A 20,569-nucleotide genomic window follows, 5' to 3' on the forward strand; every position below is an offset into this window, starting at 1 on the left:
TATTTATTAGAGCTAATTTTACAATGCATACCTTTCCAAATGCCCCCTTTCCAATTGATCGAAGTATAACGAAACTTTTTAGGCTGGCTGTTAAAATAAAAAGTTAATAGGCAAATACATAAATTTTCAAATTTAAAATTAAATATATATCAGGCTGAACAGGAATGGCATGTGATCGAGTGCTATTGCTGACCATGCAAATCCATTTATTTTTTGACAACCTGACCATGACTGCTAAGATGTTTAGATGATTTTTAAACATTTTAGAAATGTGCTAAAAAAAGAAACGCTAGCTAAACTTAAACTAAGAAGAAAATTTAAAAAAAATAAAGAAAAAAGAAAACGATTCCTTTTAAAAAAAAAAAAAAAAAGCACTAAAATCAGGGCAGACAACACTAAGGCCCCTCCGCTATTTTTCTAAAGGACAATATTTTTTAAAGAAAATTCTAGATATAGAAGACTTTTTTTTAGAAATTGACAATTGCGCCCCGTCACTTAAAAATTTTTTGAAACGTTTGGGTAACGTTACGCAAAAAATGAAGAAAAAAATTATTAATGAAGGAACAAATTTAATTTAAATTACTAAAAAGTGTTATGTATATATCATTTTTAAATTTAAAAAAAAAAGGTTGTTTAAAAAATACCGCAGTCTATTTAAAATAGTATTTTTGAATCATTTCATGCTTTGATAAGTTAGTCAAGTTAAAAAAAAAAATATTTTAACTTGACAAACTAATTAGAACAATTTTTTATCAAAAAAAATAATAAAGCGATTAAATTATTCCATTGCAACAGAAAATTTAATTTAACTTATAATTTAAAGTAATTTAAAAATTTATTTTTCAAAAGATTTTTAAAAACACATGAGAAATAGTTTCAAACAAATTATTAAATTTAAATTTATCATGAAAAAAACAAGCCTACATAAAAAAATTTAAATATAACATTATTTGTTAATTTACGCAAAATACATTTATTTTAAACAATCACTATAAATACTTTTTTATTTTATTTATAGCCTTCACATAAAATAAAAACTTTAGAAAAGATCAACGATTAAAAGTTATTTAAAATGTAACAATCTTTTTAATAGCATTTAAATTGCTAAAAATTAAAACTGCTGTGGTCAAATTGTAAAAAAAAAAATTATAAGCATGGTCAGTTACAGGGTACGATCACACGCCATTCCTGTCATAGCCTAATATATATATATCAGGCTTGATATATATATATGTATATATATATATATATATATATATATATATATATATGTATATATATATATACATATATATATATATATATACATATATATATATATATATATATATATATATATATATATATATATATATATATATATATATATATATATATTTAAACAACTTTAAAAAGTATTCTACACGAAAGAGTGCTCAATGTTCTTAAAAGAACAGAGCAATTATATTTTAGCTAATATATATATATATATATATATATATATATATATATATATATATATATATATATATATATATATACACACACATACATATATATAAATATATATATATATATATATATATATATATATATATATATATACACATGTAAATAAACAATGTTTATTGTGTCAGTATATAACACTAAAACCAATTACAACAAAATAGAGGAAGATAAAATCTAAGAAGTTTTACAGAACCGCTCCAACCACGTTAACCTTTAAATATACCAAAATAAAAAGAATTTTATTAAATTACAGTATTAATAGTTCTTTTTAAATCTGAAATTAAAATATGATTAAAGATATTGCCATTAAAGTTGAATTTAGTAGCTTGAATGATGAATTTTTAAATATTTTGTAATAAAAAAAAATCTAACTCCTGCATTGTTTTCTTCAAAACCCCCAAATAAACAAAGACCAAAAAAACGAGTCACATCTTAACACATACAGTTAATTTGTAATAAATCAAACCTCCAAGGGACCAAAGAAAATGGTTTGACCTAATGAATGTTTGACTAAAGCAAATTTCTGTTAAGTCGATGTTTGACTGAAATGAGATATTAATTCGAGTTATAGTTATTTTTTTATTCAATACTAAAGTATAATCATTAAATATACACCATTAATTCATTAAAACTAAAAAATAAATCTTTTTATATTATATTATGATTTATTTTTTAACAGTTCAATTATAGAATTATTTTATGTCTGATAATCTATTCTATTACTATCAACTAAATACAACAACAACAACAACATAAATTACTGCTATTTGAAAATAAACTTGAAAAATTATTTAAAAATTAATTAGGCTGCTGCTATTTGTTTTATATGGAATGATTTCTTAAAAATAAAAATAGTTTTGATTATTTTTGTTTCTTATAAAAAAAAGTTTGAGTTATTCCAAAAAATTTTCTGGAAGGGGACAAAAAATTCAACAAAATTTGCTTTATTCAAGCTTCAACTTAACCTTAACTTGTCATTACTTAAATAGTAATCAATTAGACAGTTTCAAGGAACCAAATTAAACAGTTTGAGATAACAAAAGTTAAAGTTAACAAGTGAACGAATAACAGGGATTTTACTGTATACATATAGATTTTTCAGAAATGATGGGCTCTTACCAGTGCAATTCTCCATAACCGTATAAATCAGTTGACAAAAATAAGCTCTCACAAATTATAATTTTTTCTTTAAAAAATGTTAAATATATTTATGTTTATTAGGTTAGGTTGCATTTCAAGTATGTAAACAAAATTTTTTATAATATGGAACTTAATGTTTATAATAGCGTCCCTTAAGATTTTAGCAATTCAATAAACATAGTACTTATTTTTTTAACAGCCGCTATACTTCAATGGAGAAGTACAAGAAAGAAAACTTTTTAAGTTACCTTGAACTAATTTCTTATCACAACAAAATGTTGAAGAATATTATATACATAACCATATTATACATAAATATTGAAACTGGTGCTCATCATCAAAAAGAGAACCAGAAGCTCATTATCTCTCCTGGCAATCATAAAACAAATTCATCAGTGATTGTAAAATTTAAAATATTAGTTCAAGACACAGTTGTGAAAGAATTGAAAGATGCTGTATATTTTACTATAACTACCGATCTGACCCCAGATGTATCTTACACCAAACAAATCATATTTTTTCTTTGCTTTGTTCTATTCCACTTGAGTAAGAAGATTTAGAGGTTAGAGAACAATTTCTCTATTGAAGAATTGGAGAAAAAGAAAGGTGCAGATATTGCTCATTTGATTTGCAATATTTTGGCGAAAGTGAATCTTGATTTACAAATATTGAGAGGCTAAGTTCCATCCATATTAGTCGTAAGTATACGACTAATATGGATAGAATTTATAATGGAGCCCAAGCTCATATACAGGAAAAAAATCTGTTGACATTATACATTCCTTATGGCACACATAGTCTAAATATAGTTGGAATTCATGCGGTTAAGTCTTGCTCTGAGATCAAATTTTTTTTGGCAATATCCAAGCCCTCTACCTGTTCTTCATTTGCAGCCCAGCCAGATAGGAAATTCTTCAAGAAGAAACTGCTTTATTACTTCACAAGCTCTCAGATACTAGATGGTCAGCCTGCATTGCAGCTGTAAAACCTTTAGTAAAAAAACCATGAGAAATCATTGTTGCTCCGAAACAAATTGATCTAACTGGGTATATATTGAATCAAGAAAAATCATAAATAATTTAAGTCATTTGAATTGATAGTTCTCTTGACTTTTTGGAATAAGACACTGCAAAATATTGACAATGTTGCGGGTGGCATGAAGGCTCTTAGCGCCCCTATATATATATATATATATATATATATATATATATATATATATATATATATATATATATATATATATATATATATATATATATATATATATATATATATATATATATATATATATATATTTGTATATATATGTTTATATATGTATATATAAATATATGTGTATATATATATATATATATATATATATATATATATACATATATATATATATATATATATATATATATATATATATATATATATACATATATATATATATATATATATATACATAAATATACGTATATATATATATAAATATATGCATATATATATATATATATATATATATATATATATATATATATATATATCAGTCTTCTTCCTTTAAAAGTTAATGCCAGCGTATGGAAAAGCACTGGCCAAATGGTCATTTTAGGTTAGCAAGCGTGATTTTAAAAATTCATTTTATTTGCCAATTAAATAAAAATAAAAAATTGCAAAAAGATTGCTTTAAACAAATTCCAAATGAAATAACTAAAAGAAAAAGAACAAAATGAACATTTTATATTTAAATTCTAGAAAAATAATAAAAGAAAAAAACTGTAGAAAAAATAAAAAATATTTTATGTAAATATTAAACAAAATAATTACAATAAAAACGGAAGAAATTTTATATAAATTCTAGATAAAGTAATTATAAAAAAAACATTAAAAACAATTTATGTTTTAAATTAAAATAAAAATGGCATAAAAAAAAAATTTATATAAATTCTAAATAAAATAATTACATTAAAAATGGCAAAATAAATGTTTTATTTGAATTCTAAATGAGATAATTAAAATTAATTTAAACCAAAAAACGAATGTTTTATTTTAATTCTAAATAAAATAATTCATACATAAAAATGTTTTCACAATTTTTCATAGAAGCATTGATGACCAAAAAAGATATATATAATATATGTGGGCTATAAATATTTTAAGAAATAAAAACTATAATTTTAAAATAAGTTTTTTAAGTTTTTATTTTAAAGTTTTTTTTCAAGCAACATATTTAAATTTTGTTTATAACTTTTTTTATAACAATATTGTTTAATTTAAAGATATTTTGAAATATAAAGACTTAAATGATTTTTAATGTGGATTCAAATTGTATTTAATTAGAATGTGGTACTTTAAAATACACAACTGACATAATTTAACTTTTAACTATGCAAATATGTATATTGAGTAAAGTTACCTTTACTTGCATTATTCTTTTCTGTTATGCAACAAAATCTCATAACAAGGCCTGTTTATGTTTTTTTTTTTTTTTTTTTTTTTTTTTTTTTTTTTTTAGATTATTCACCTCCCCAAGGCCCGAGGGGGGCCACTACAGTCGAGGAGGCTACTCATTTTTTTTTTTTTTTTTTTTTTTTTATTTATTTGTTATTCGTGGTACAACCCTCTCTCAACTCTTTAACTCCGAAACACGAACCTTTCCGAGCAAGGCCGCTGCGCGGAGAAACTAAGTTGAGCGCGGTACTTCCAGGGACGTGGTGGGAGTCGAACTCCGAACCTCTCGCTTATGAAGCGAGCGCTCTTACCACTACACCACTACCGCATTACCGCAGTTTTTATATATATACCGCATACCGCATACCGCATATATACACATACCGCAGTTTTTATATATATATATATATATATATATATATATATATATATATATATATATATATATATATATATATATATATATATATATACATATGGGTATCCCATAAAACAACATTTTCGAAAAATATATACTTCCACCCCTTTAATGTGTTATATATGATAAAAAAAACACTGGGAAAAAAAACAACTGGTTTTATGAATAAAATTTTTTTTAGGGGTTCCTTAAGAACCTTGAACATAATGACACAATGAGCTCCTAATATTATCAAAAAATCATGCTGGGTCTCAAATGAAACGAAACCATATGAAAATTTCAAAAATAATAACTTCATTATATAAAAATAAATATTTTAGATTTAACAGCATAAAAAATAATGTTTATCAACTAAAAAGGAAAAAAGTGCATTTTTACCAACTTTTTTGACAATATTTTTTTTTTCAATAAGTTTTGAACAATATAATTATCATTTAAATTTTCTATGGTTTTACTTCATTTGACCCAACCAAATGGGGTTGAATACATTTGATCAAATACAAATAGAGGACTTGTTATAAAGTGTTAAGCTGCCAGCAATTTACGTAAGAGTTAAACAATTTCTATTAAGCGACTTTTTATCATTTTTTAACTTTTAAATTATTCTATAAATGGTAAGATAAAATTAATGTAAATTAATTAATTTTAAGTAATGTAAACTAATTAATTTTAAGTAATGTAAATTAATTAATTTTAAGTAATGTTAAGTAATTAATTTTATAAACAACCACATTAACTTTTGAATTATGTAAAAAAGTCTGTTACAAAAGTTTGAATGGACAATTATGTTAGATTTAAGCACTATAAAAACTACGAAAACTTAATCTCTATTAAGCTAATTATTTTATCGAAATATTTAGTAACAGAAAACAAAACTATTTATAGTTAACAGATATTTTTTTTGTATATGAAGTTATTAAATAAAACAAAAAAAAAAACCATAAAAGATATATCACTGTGGACCAGAGTGACCGCCAGGTTAAGTTGTTCCCCAGGTCTGATTTTTCTTTTTCAATAGTTGGGTATACATTAGTAGACACCATTTATGACATTAAAAACTTCTGAGTGATTGGACAAAGTCAAAAAAAATTTGCTCAAAAATATTTATTTTTAGCCATAAAAATCTTAATAAATTAGGTGAAAACTCGGTTGAAAGTCCGCGAAATTATTAAATTGTATATACAATGGCGGACTGTTTACATAAAACGTGTGCTGTTTGTCTTACACAGTTCGGGAAAAAGTCATCTAAAATTCAAAAGATCACTCCAGCAATTGAAACAAAGATAAAAACTTTTGTCTGGAGTCAGTATAGTTTAGATGTAACCAACTATCCCAAGGTTATTTGTAACAATTGCCACAGAAACCTCTATGATCTCGACAAGAACAAGGTGGAGTACCTAGGGAACTGGATAGTGAAGATATCCAAGGTAAAATTCATGTTAATCTGTTTTTTTATGTATAATAATTATTATTAATTTCTAGTTAATACTTTGTTATATTTACAATCACACAGTTTCTTAACTAAAAATATAGAACAGATTTTTTTTTTAATACATGTTATTACAACATATACTTAGTACATATTATTAATACATATACATGTATTAAAAAATAATACATGTGTTATTAAAAAAACTTTCAGTTTTTCTATTGTATGCGTAGACTTAAAATGTATATAACTTTATATATTATATATACAGCACGATAAGTATATGTATATACATATACTTAGTTTAAGTATGACATGCATGGAAGTATTTGAGTATAATATGTATGTATGTAGACTACATACATACTACATATATACTACATTGTAGTATATAAATATTAGTTATACAAAACATGTATATAAGGTTGTATAAGATAAACAACTAATTACTATTTATTTATTAACTATTTATTTACTGTTTACAGTGTAAGCTTAAAATTTAATTATATAGTATATATAGTTAAACTTACATAGTGTATAGTAAAATACCATTTAGTATGCTAAAATAATATCACTTACTGATCAATATTTTTTCCATTATTTTAGATTGATAGATTGCATCTTAGAAGATCATCAAATATCAAAGACATTGTTGATGAAATCAGTGCTTCTAATGATTCTGAACATGCAAAGTCTTCCAGATCATGTTCAACATGCTTTGGCTTTGTAGGTTAGAATTTTATTATTATTGTTGTTTTATTTTTTCATATATATAATGCTTCATATATATAATGCTTCACATAACAAAATTTATTGTACTTAATAAAATATTTAGTTAATTAAAAATTTTGTTCATTTGTTTTCAAACAAAAATATTTAGTGCAAGGAGTGGCTCATATCTGTACAGAGAGCAGAGCTGTGAACAATCTCATTGAAGCGGCAGAACAGCTTGGACCTAAATATTTAGAACGGGTAGCCTCAGGCAAGTATATTAAGCTGTTCTTTAATATAAATACATATTTAAAATTCCAAATAATAAACATATTTTATTTATGTATGTTGCCAGGTATACTTAAGCACAAGATGGAAGCTGAAAATATTTGTAGAGGACAGAAGTTTCAGTTGGCTACTCAAGGGTCTCCTTTGAACATTGTGGTTGGAACTCCTGACAAAAAAACTGACCGAATTGAGCTGAAACAGGTGTCCTTTGGTACTGTTATGGAGTTGGTTAAATCTCTTGAGCTTTCAAAAAATCAAACAAAGAATTTTTGTTCCAAATATAGATCTAGTATGGGAACTCAAACCTGTATTGAAGCGAACATCTTTGAAAAAATTGAAGCTCTCCATAACCGTATAGATGAATTTTACACTTCTAAAGAAGTAGGTTTTATGGATGGAGAAGAAGCCATTACTAGAACATTGGTTCATGTAAAAGATACATCTACATTTATACAGCACGTCATTACAGAAAGAGGAATAGATCCACATGACTCCATATTGAGAATAGCTATGGATTCAGGTCAGGGATTCCTTAAAGTTACTGTAAATGTGTTTAATCCCCTGGAAAAAACTTCTTCAGATTCAGAGCTAGATGATGCTGGAGTAAAAAGATCCTTTCTTATAGCAATTGTTGAGGGGGTTTCTGAAGCTAACGATAATCTTTGGAAGCTTATTGAGCCCCTGAATTTAAACGATGTAAAGTTTTACGTTGCATTTGATCTAAAATGTGCAAATTCAGTGTTTGGAATTAGTAGTCATGCTGGGAAATACAGTTGTTTATATTGTGAGGGATCCTGCACTCTTGAGCCTGGAATTAAACGAACACTTAGGTCATTGGATGATCATTATAACAACTTTACCCTTGACGGAAAGAAGAAGTCAAAAATGTCACACTTTAAAAATGTTACAAATCCAAGACTTTTGTACAAAGAGGAAGATCCTGAAACTCTTCTCGAAGAGTTGGTTCCTGTTCCTGAGCTCCATGTTCTAATGGGAATAGTAAATAAACTTGCAGTACTTCTAGTTAGTGTATGGCCTTTGTTTGAGAAGTGGTTACAATCAAACTACATCATGTTTCGAGGATACCAAGGCATAGGGCTTGACGGAAACAATGCAAGCAAGTTCCTGAAGTTGGTGGATATACTTGAAAGAGATATTATAAACAATGGAAAATATGACTTACTACCAATAGTAAACTGTGTTAGAAAGTTTAAATGCCTTCAAGCAGAAGCATTTGGTATGGTAGCAGGGGATAACATCAGCACCGCTGTTCTGGAGTTTAAAAAGTCCTATGCAGATTTGATTGAACACGTGCATGCCACATTTGAGGGTATCAAGCTCAGTGTTACATGGAAAGTTCACATAGCAGTATGTCATATACTTCCTTTTCTTCATTCTACTGACTGCGGCCTAGGAGTTTACTGTGAGCAAACAGGAGAAGCTATTCATCATGAATTCAAAAAAACATGGAATAGATACAAACGAAGAGTTAACCATATAGATTGTGCAAAACGACTAAAATCCAGTGTTGTCGAGTTTGCATCAAAAAACATTAAATAAACTGAATAATTATATAATTTAACTTAATGTTTATAATTTCAAGTATATATTGTAAAGATATTATTTATAGATTTAGACTTATATTATAACTAGTTAACATAAAGCTTTTTTACTTTGTGCTTTTATTTGTATAGGATAAGTTACACCTATTTTTTAATTTTTTTTTTTCAATTTTTTTTAACACCCTAGAAGTTTTAAATGTTATAAATAGTGTCTTCCCAAAATGTTATAAATAGTGTCTTCCCAAAATGTTAGAAATAGTGTATACCCAACTATTGAAAAAAAAAATCAGACCTAGGGAACATTTTAATCTGGTGGTCACTCAGGTCCACAGTGATAAGTATAGCTATTTTTTGATTTTTTTATCTCATTTTTTTTTTGAAAATTCTAACACCCCAGAAGTTCTAAATGTTATAAATGGTGTCTACTAATGTATATCTAGCTGTTGCAAAAAAAAAAATAGACCTGGGGAACAACTCAACCTGGCGGTCACTCTGGTCCACAGTGGTATATAATATAAACTTTTATTTATAATTGCAAGCACAAGAATATTTATACAACTTTTGATAGCAATAAAAAAAATTTACTTAAATTTCCATTTAATAATAAAAAATAAATTATTAATACAAAAAAAGTTAAATTTTAATTTATCTTTATTTTATATTATGATATATATTATTTTTTTTATTGTAATGATTGATTTTTTTGCTTAAAAAACACTAATACATTAAGGATGAAGCAAAGATCATAATTATATAATTTAATTCTGATAAAAAATATATGATTTAATTTAAAACTAATTTAATAAAAATGTATAATTTTATTCTGATAAAAAAAATATATATATAGTTTTATTTTGATTTAAAAAATATATAATTCAATTATAATTTTAAAAATATAGGGTATATTAGGGTAATATGAACAACTTGGTAATATGAGCATACTAAAAGATTTCTTTGATGTAAGCAGTGAAGCTAAAGCTGCTTTATATTTTTTGAATCAGCTTTATGTGATAATAACAGAAATCAGTATAATTAGTGTAAACTTATATGTAGTAATTAGCAGCTCTTATCTAATTAAAACTATTAAATTTTTTGTGTTGGTAAAATACTGTTAATATCATCACGAATGAATATATCTGTGGTGGGAAATTTTTATGCTTAAATAATAAAATTTAATTTTTCATTAAGAAAAAATATATTAACTAGAAATTCGTTCCATTTTTGTTTAAAAAACAATACAAAGAAACATTTAGTTTTGACTTTATTTAAAGATACCATTTTTAAGTAATATGAGCATGCTAATATTATCTAGTGTTTTTAAAGGAAATTACCTAGTTTAAAATTTTAAAATTGTAGCGGTTTTAGTTGCCTTTTGAATAAAAACAAAACCTAGTAAAAAATTTTGGATCCAGCATTATTATTTTTGAAAATATTTCAGTTTTTGCCTAAGGTGCTCAAAATACCCTATTCTACCTTATTTAAGTTAATTAAAATTAAAGTTAATGCTTGGGTTTAACTTAACTGTCAAATTTATCTTAAAATATTACTAAATATTGTTCAATATTAAAATTTTATTTATTATTTAAAAAAAAATTAGCTCATTTTTATCACAAATGTTTTTTCTGTTTTCCTTCCTTAACATTTTTTTTTTCTCAAAATTAAATTTTGAATAAACATGTTCCTAGGCTGCATCAAATGCTTGCACTAAACGTAAAACTTTTTTTTATAATGCAAGATTTTTTTTAATAAATGATATATACAGCAATATAATTTTAATATATGGTGTTTCGAGAAATAATCTTTCGCAACAAAACTGTTAATTAAAAAAATAAACTTTTAATAAATAAAGTAAATAATCAACATAACTTTTTTATTTGTTACTTTTTATTTTAAATCATTTTTAGTTGCAAAGCCACGATTAGAAAATAAGAAATAACTATTTAAAAAAATTTAACATATTTTTATTCATTTATACAAATGTTAAGAAAAGAAATATATTTGTTTATATTAAACATTTTTTAAAAATGCAATATTAAGTTTAATTACTCAATATAAAAAAACAAAGAAAGAAAATAAACATTCCCTAGTAATAATGATAATAAAAAACAAGTTAAATAATAATATTTAACTCGTTTTGCGGTAATTAATATTAATTTGCAGTAATTTAAAAAAGTTAATGTCTTTAGAAAATGAAAAAAGAAAGATAATTTTATGACGTCAAACTAACATTAGGCTAATGCATTTAGCATTTTTTATTGAAAACAAAGCCTGAAATTCCAAATACAAATATATTTAATCCGCATTTTACAAATACAAATAAAAATATTTGTACTTTAAGAAAAAATATAAAGATTTTTTCAAGATAAGACTGTTAAAATACTATAAATCTACTAAACAGAAAAATGAAACAAGTCTTATAACAAATATCTATTAAAAACAAGTTTGTATTTTATTTTACTGTTAAAAATGAAAAAAAAAATGAGCCTTGTGGTATTTCCAAAGAAATTACCATGAGGTTCCAATTTTTATTCAAAAAAATTTTAAAACCAGTATTTTTTTATAATATAGAACACATTAAGGGAGTGGCAGCATATATATTTTTCAATAATTTTTTTTTGTGGGACCATCTAATATATATAACTAAATTCATTTTATTATCTGTATTGCAACAGCCAGAGTGAATGATATCAGAGCTTTATATGTTTGTTTGACAAGATAAAGTAAAAAATAACTACATAATATTTACTACTAAAAGTTTGGAATCATCAGGTAAAAAATGTATTATGTTATTTTGTTAAAAACATTATGTTTTTATTATTAAAAAACAAAACACGCAGAAACAATTACAAAGCCTTTTATTGTTTGCAAATGTGCTACAATTCTTTGGTTTCCTAACCTTTGGGCTTGTGGTTGTCAAGTAAAAACTTGTTTTTATTATTATTTGTTTAGATTTTTTGTTTAGCAATTCTGGGGTACCTTAGTATGAAATTATTAAAAGTATTTTGTGGAGGCAAATATACATATATATGTATATATATATATATATATATATATATATATATATTATATATATATATATATAACTTATATTGTGTATTTAGGTGAGCAGTGTGGTGTCATACTAAAAAAAGCCTGCTGCCGAAGGCTTCAGTACATACATCAAGTGACAAATTGTAGAATATGTAAACTATAAAATGAAAAAGGAGCAAGAGGAGATGAGATCCATGCTTTGATGTTGACACACAATAAATTTACAGATTGAACAAAATCATAGTTACTTATAAACATCCAGAGATTAAACACAATCATAGCTACTTTTAAACATCCAGAGTTTAATGTAAGTATAAAATGCTTTTACAATTCACCTGGCGTAATGCATGAACTTAGGAGGCATAAATTTAACTCCAAGTGTGACTCCATAAAAAGTAATACACAATTCCAGATATTCTTAATAATTATTTCTAGGTTGGTAGTTTTCAAGCTGCTGCATGAAAAATTATCTAACATTATTTCTGTCCTTCTGTGTAGATCTAATAACATTTTAATTGTCAAATTAAGTTTTGCAGTTTGATTGATATATAAATTTCTAGAATTGTTGAAAATGTTTGAAGATGGCATTATTCAAACCAGTGGTGTAAAGTGCCATATTTTTATTAAATTTACTAGCATGATTATAAAAACAGAGGCACTTATAGAACAACTGTCTCATTCATGGGTTCCTAATACTGGTCTTCTATTTTCTTTCTATTAGTTTAACTTTTATCTTTTACATGCCCTAATTTCTTTTGAAGTAACTGTCATATCAACTGCAGGGATTATCCAAAAACTACACAACATTAAACTTAATTATTAAGAAAAATAAAAATGATCACATATTTCTTTGTAGAGTTTTCAATTGAATAAAAAATTAAAATAGCGCTTTAACTTCAATGAAAATCACCGCACAAAAAAGCAAATGATTTCCTAGTTCTATTTTTTAAATAAATTTACTCACTTGGACCATTGACACCATTATGGAGTTTCTTGTTGCTTGTATTTCCCATTTAATATTACCATCAACTACCTAAACAAAATTAAATATATTAGAGCATGAGATTGAGGACAAATCTCATTTATAAATAACTATTTTGTATCTTAAAATAGTAAGTTTAACTAATTTTATTTAAAAAAAGATGAAACTTCAAGTATCAACAAATATTTAAATTGTAAAAGTAACTGTTGCTTTTGTAAAAAAAGTTGCTCTTAAATTAAACTCTTTAAAAATTCATACATTTTATTAATTATACATTCATACAAAATCCATACCCAAGTAAGTCTATTTTAATTTTAATATTTACTTGAAAAATTTTACAAAAATTATTCAAAATATTTATTATTATTTATTGTTCATCCATGTTTAAAGTAACTTTTTTAGACAACTTAACCACGTTTTTATATAACTAGCATTTTAAGAATTTGTGGCAAAAAAAACATACAAGAAACTACAGAGAATAATACAACAATACTCGAAGAAAGGAAACAAATACTATACGAAATAGAATATCTAAAGCAATTAAAACTTAAAAAAAGAAAAATTTTAGATTATTAAGGAAATACTTTATTACTTGTACTATAAATAAGGACTATTTTAAAATTTGTTTTTTAAATGTTTTTGCTAAACTTTACTGTTTTTATTAATGCACAGGAAAGCAAGATAAATTGGATATCTCTCATTTTTATACTCATAGTGCATAACTAAACATTTGCCAATATTAAATCACACTGTAGTTTGTTATGTAACTCATTAGGGGAACTAATTGATACGATTTTTACGTCATCAGCATACAATTTAGCAATATTTTTCAGAGACTCAGGAAGATCATTTGTATAAAGTATAAAAAGTAGTAGATCCAATATATTCCTTGAGTAACTCTACTGTACACCTCAGCATAATTTGAAACACTATCTCCCATAATAACTCTCTGCCTTCTGTTAGCTTGAAACCAATGAAGTGCCAAGCAACCAACACTATATACTTCAAGTTTTGAGATAAGCTTTTGATGTGGTAAAAGTAAAATACATCAAGTAAAACTACATCAACAGGAATTCCTTGATCAATATTTATTGTAATAAAATCTGGTGATATAGGTCTATAATTCCCATAATCAGACTTGTCACCTTTTATATATAGTGCAGTTATAATTGTTGAATTAAATTAATTTGATAGCTGACTTTTTAAGTTGACTTCATAAAAGTTAGTGTGAGAGAAAGAGCAAAAGCAGTAGCACAGCTTTTCAAGATGGATGGATGTAACTTGCCAACTCTGTATACTTTGTATTCATCAAGATTGTTTAGCCTTTCAAGAACATCATCATAATGAATATCTTCAGGAGTTAAATTAAAGGTGGTATCATTAATTCTTGTTTTGAGAAATGGAGTGCACTTTTTATTTTATTTTACAAATCCATTTTGAAAATTTATATTTAGTATATCACTAAGCTCTTCTGGATCTTGAGTTATTTCACCACTTTGTAGTCACAGAGCTTTTATAGAGTCTTTTACATATTATTGTGAATTCATATATCTGTATACAATATTTAGGTTCTTTTTAGCTTTATCCACAATCATTTATTCATAATTTTGTCTTGCTATGGAAATTTCAAATAAAGTTTTTTTTGATATTTGTTTATATTGTCTACAAAGATTTGAACTTTTATATTTAATTGAACAATTTCTGTACCTTAAATTCTGTTTTTCTCTAGTGAGTGAGATAAGGTCTTTGTTTAGCTATAGTTTCCTTGATGATGAATTTACATATGATATATTTATAGTATATATAAAATACATATTTCTTTGTTAAGCTAATGAACTAATTTATCATTTCTTTAACATTTTTGGTATGAAAACAATGAAGCTAGATAACACTTGTAATAAAATCTTGAATTCTGTTATAAACAACTTTTCTATATAAAAATTTCTTTTATTCTTTATTTAAATTTATTGTATTATTTTTAAGAATAAAATCAAAACATAATATCAAATGACCTTTGGATATATTTCCTTAACAAATTTACTAGCGATGGCACTTATATTTGATGACTGAATTGTGAATATTAAAACTAAAATGTTTACAGTAGATTCATTTGTTGTTTGAAATGTATGTAGATATACATGCTGATATAGGTAATTAGCATTTATTATTCAATAGAAAACATGCTTAAAGCTTTTTGATTCTTTACTTGAGTATATTGAACCATTGGAACAACTTGTCCCAGGAAAAATAAAATCACCAACTATGATTAGATCATTGAAACTATTTTGGTCGATACTCTCTTGCAATTTTAAATACGCTTTCAATATTAGTCATATCCGTAAAATCATAAGGTCTATAAATACATCTAAAAGATATTTATCATAGCCAAACTGGATAACAGCCCAGGCATGCTCTATTTGACACAATCTTAATGCATTAATTAAACGCAATATAAATTCAATAAATGCATATTTATTAGCAAATAACAAAAATTACCTGTTCTTTTTTTTTTTTTAACTGCTTTATTTAAATGCTAACTGTTTTTATAATGATAGGAGGATGTCATCTAAGTTTTATAATTCCTCATACTCATTAATTATATGTATCCTACCAATATACATATAACTAATGCATACTTATAAGCATATAACAAAAATTACCTGTTTTTTTTATTGTTTTTATTTTAAACTGCTGTTTTCAAACAGGAAAAATATTTAGTCACCCATTACTACTATTGCCAATCTAATTATAAAAATCTAAATAAAAAAACAAAATTAATTAAAAATATTTATCTACATAGCGCATATACGAATCTATCCCCGGAAATTAAATTCCAGACCAGAATCTGTGTTATTGTAGAATGAGTCAAAATGAGAAAATAAAAACGACAACGAACTATATTCGGGTAGATTAATAGACGAGCTATTTTCGGGTAGATTAAATCAAATTTAAGTTTTTTTAAAAAAGCTAACAATTAAACAAATTGAAAAAAATTTAAAGCATTAAAAAATGATTTATGATCAATGAAAAAAAGAAACTATCAGTTCCAACCAAATATTCAATTTTTTTAGTAGCGACCAATTATTCAAAACTTAAGTTTAGCTAAAACACCTCACTAAAAAGACAAAAAAAATTTAACTTATGTTGCAAATTAACTACTTACTTAGACTACTTTTTCAACTATGTAGCAATAACGGTGAAGATTTTTATATTAACTAGTTTACATTTTATTTCAATTTTTAAGAGCAATTTGTTTAAAATCTTTGCCTTTCTATAAACGCTATATTTTATTGCCGTTTTATTAGGATATTAACAGAATGCCTACTTTAAATGTATAGTGCAATAACATATTTTTAAAAAGGTTTTAGTTTCAGTTTTTAATTTAATTGGTATACTGCTTTATCTCACTATGCAAAAACTCGTCTTTACTTTCAAAAGCAATTTTTTTCGGGACAGTCAATTTTAATGTAACGATAGATTTTAAGTGTCATCAATTGAGAATGTGCGCTATCTTAATAACAGGCAATTTTTACTGATAACAATTATGTTTTCTCTACAGCAGAACAAGTTTTTCTCAGTTATCTTATTACATTTTTCTAGTATAACTTTTATATAATAAGAATGTTCCTTCTAAAATATATATTTAAAATAAATGATATTTTGCATATTTTAATAAGTTAGATTTTATTTATATATATATAACTAAATTTATTTTATTATCTGTATTTCTTCAGCAAGAGTGCTCAATGAATGGTATCAGAACTTTTTATTTGTTTGACGGGAATAAAGTAAAAAAAAATAATAATAATATGTATTTATATATATATATATATATATATATATATATATATATATATATATATATATATATATATATATATATATATATATATAAGTACATTTTTTTTTTTTTTTCAAATAACAAATTAGGAAACCAAAGGATTGAAGCATGCTTGCGGACAATAAAAAGTTATTATTATAATTTCGTAATTATTAATATATGGCCATTTTTTTTTAACAAAAAAACCTAAGTTAAACAACAAAATGTTGTAATAAATGTAAAAGAAGTTAATGAAAGTAAATAAAATACAAAAAAATTAAAAGAGCTATAAATTTGTGAACTTTATTTAAGAATTACTCATACAATATGCACATTATATGTGAAAATCAACAGATTTTAAAACTTTAACTAAAGTTTATTAATAAAAATTAATTTTGAAAAATCAAAATGTAGTGTAGTTAGGCCATTTAACATGAAAAACCTAACTTAAACAACATAACATTGCAATACATGTTTATGAAATTAAATTAAGTATGTTTCATATCCTAAAACTAAATTTTTAAAGCAAAGTTTAAAATACAAATACAATAAAATACAAAAATTCCTAACAAATTGCAAAGGCATCTCAATCTTTATAATGGTATCTAGATGCCTTGTAGCCTTTCTGTAAATCATTTTCTTGGAAGGTTTTTGCTGTGATTAATCTTATCATCGTTATCATAGTTCATTGCATTAGAAGGACAATGTCCTTGATCAAGTTGTGTAGATTGTTGAAAATAAACAACAAGCTGTTCTTCACTTACAGCTGCACAGCTCTTTGAAATGTTCTGACCAATTCCCTGTAAAATTAGGTTGTGGTGCTTAAAAATCCATAAACCTGATCTTGCCCAGAGAATTTTTGTTTGTGAAGGAAATTTGATGAACATTTGATAAAGTGTTTTAATGCAGCCAAAACATTTGATGAAGTGTTTTAATGAAGCCAGATCCCAAAGCTCTTCATCCTGGTTATAAAGTACTCTGTCATTGCTCAATTTTGAGTCATGGCAAGCTCAACAGAGATAGCAGTTAAGCAAGGTGTCCGCATGTTTTTGGTCTTACCACATAGAATTTCTAAGAGTTGGTCTGGAAAACTTGTTTGTCTCAGAGACCCTTTTAACTGGAATACCAGCATCAATGGCCTTCATAGCCCTGACCAATCGCTCTATGGGCTAGTTACTGTGTGCGTAACCTTTCTTTGGTTTGTATGGCATTATTCTAACTTATTTAAAAAAAAAGTTTGAATTTATTTATATATTTATTTTAAAATTTTGTTTTAATATGTAGAGTGGGACACTGCATCTTTAAAACTTTAGCATATTTTAGTGAAAAACTATAAATATGCTAAACTAGCCATATTACCCCATCTGGCGGTATATATATATATATATATATATATATATATATATATATATATATATATATATATATATATATATATATATATATATATATAAACAATTTTAAAATGTATTCTGCAAAATAGAGTGCTCGATGTTCTTAAAAAAACAGAACAATGATAAATTAATAGAAAATCACTTAACACTGTTTCATCAATAAAGATTTATCAGCATTTTTTACTTTATATATATATATATATATATATATATATATATATATATATATATATATATATATATATATGTATGTATGTATATTAGGTCACTGCCTACTAGATGTTTTTTTTTTTAAATCATAAAGAGTCACCCTGGCATTTGTTTATTGCAATGTTAATAACACAAAATAACAACATTTACTTTTTTTAAAGTTGTTTTCACTTCGGGAAATTGGATTCAATAATCACACTTTTTAGCCATTTTGATGTTTTATAGCCTATTTTTTAGTGGTCTAAAAGCCCGATTTTCTACTTCTGGTGCCCGGGTGCTATAATAATTTTAGGGGCCCACAGATATAAATATAATTTTATAGTAACAGGCTTCTTAAATTTTTGCAGTTGGTTGAAAAAAAAGGTTCCAAAGATAAAAAACAGAAAAACTATTGAAACTAAGATTAAACCAAATTTTTAAGAATTACAATAATTTTATGCGTATTTTTAGTCATTTTGAATAGTTGTTAAACTAATTACAAAAAAAAGTATTAATAGGAAGTTCATTAGCGTTTGGGGCCCCTAAATCGTGGAACGTGTGTCCATTTCACCAATTGCCCCCCTCCCTAGAAAACTGGCCCTGGAAGTATATGTAGTTAGGAATTTAATATCAATAGAACTATACTTAGATTATTGACTACAGTAAATATTTCATTCAGCAGTTATAGAAAAAAACAAATAAACAAAAAGTATAACTAATATACTAGATATTCATTTTATAAAATAGTCACACTTTTTTACGTTTCTTTTATTCCCTCTTCGACTTGGAGTTTTAGTCAAAATGAATTTGCGTCTCTTTTCGTAACCATAAACTTGTTTAGATGCCTCTGAGATTAATTGATTGAGAATTGTTAGGTATATCTATTACCTAAAGATTTAGGTTTGATTTAATAGCCTCTTTCAGATTTTCTGACGTTATGCAAAGAGTTGTTGGGAACTCAACCTGAATATCATCAACAGAAACAAGATAATCCCAAGACTCAGCATCAAAATTTATTTTCATTATGGATTTCTGCTTAAGCTTTGGTTTAAAAGTAATGTCTTCTGTCAATGCTCTTATTTTACGGATTTGGTTGAGGACTTGATTTCTTATATTCAGATTTTCATCCAGCAGCATGCAGTACAGGAAATTTTCTTGCAAATAACAATATGAATGTCCTTGTAAGTTGTTAAAAACAATGCTCTGAATCTTGCTGTCTTGAAGTTTGACTAATTTAATGGTTTTGTACAGAAGTTGGCATGCATCTTTGTATTTTCCGGATAGCTTAATAGCGAACCACATTACACAATAGACTTGAACAATATATTTAGTCATTACTAATAACTCAGGAGATGGTTTATCATTCCTAACATAAACCATCATTATTCTTAAGGCTAGAGTTAGCCATCTATCATGAAAAATTGTTCCATGTTTTTTTGCAAGAAATTTTTTAGATATAAAACCTTTTGAAATACCCACACAGTACTCATAAACGCTTTTGCTGGTCTGTACTAAAATTAAAAAACCTCACTGTAACCTGTAAAAAACCTCACTGCTAATAACCTGTAAACCTGTAACCTGTAAACCTGTAAAAAACCTCACTGCTAATAAACGACTCTATTTCCGAATATATGGGAACAAACTCAACCAATAGCTGTTCATGAAGAGTTTGATGAGATGCAGCA

General features: G+C 25.3%; 2 protein-coding genes across 2 annotated transcripts in view; one reads left to right on the forward strand and one right to left on the reverse strand.

Moving 5' to 3' along the window:
• The window catches only part of LOC100201389 (serine/threonine-protein kinase 32A), a 34,374-nt gene extending 18,102 nt beyond the window's left edge, over positions 1-16,272 (reverse strand). Inside the window, exons 1-3 of the mRNA XM_065793109.1 lie at positions 16,142-16,272; positions 13,464-13,532; positions 32-87 (exon numbers count right to left, since the gene is read on the reverse strand). Coding sequence (XP_065649181.1) covers positions 32-87; positions 13,464-13,512 — 105 coding nt within the window. The 5' untranslated portion in view covers positions 13,513-13,532; positions 16,142-16,272. The remainder of the gene's footprint in view (positions 1-31; positions 88-13,463; positions 13,533-16,141) is intronic.
• Positions 6,441-9,467, forward strand: LOC136077834 (uncharacterized). The gene is made up of 4 exons (XM_065791987.1): positions 6,441-6,906; positions 7,515-7,638; positions 7,789-7,890; positions 7,975-9,467. Exons 1-4 carry the CDS (start codon positions 6,664-6,666, stop codon positions 9,465-9,467), a joined length of 1,962 nt encoding a protein of 653 aa, XP_065648059.1. The 5' UTR covers positions 6,441-6,663.
• Positions 16,273-20,569: the final 4,297 nt, after the last annotated feature.

The sequence above is a fragment of the Hydra vulgaris genome, chromosome 03, assembly GCF_038396675.1.
Source record: "Hydra vulgaris chromosome 03, alternate assembly HydraT2T_AEP".
NCBI classification, from domain to species: Eukaryota; Metazoa; Cnidaria; class Hydrozoa; order Anthoathecata; family Hydridae; genus Hydra; species Hydra vulgaris.

What these genes read in the sequence shown, in the direction of transcription:
- LOC136077834 (XM_065791987.1), top strand. Translation starts at nt 6,664, where the DNA reads ATGGCGGACTGTTTACATAAAACGTGTGCTGTTTGTCTTACACAGTTC. An exon ending in AACATGCTTTGGCTTTGTAG is followed by an intron (nt 7,639 to 7,788) that starts GTTAGAATTTTA and finishes AAAAATATTTAG; the next exon opens with TGCAAGGAGTGGCTCATATC. An exon ending in TTTAGAACGGGTAGCCTCAG is followed by an intron (nt 7,891 to 7,974) that starts GCAAGTATATTA and finishes GTATGTTGCCAG; the next exon opens with GTATACTTAAGCACAAGATG.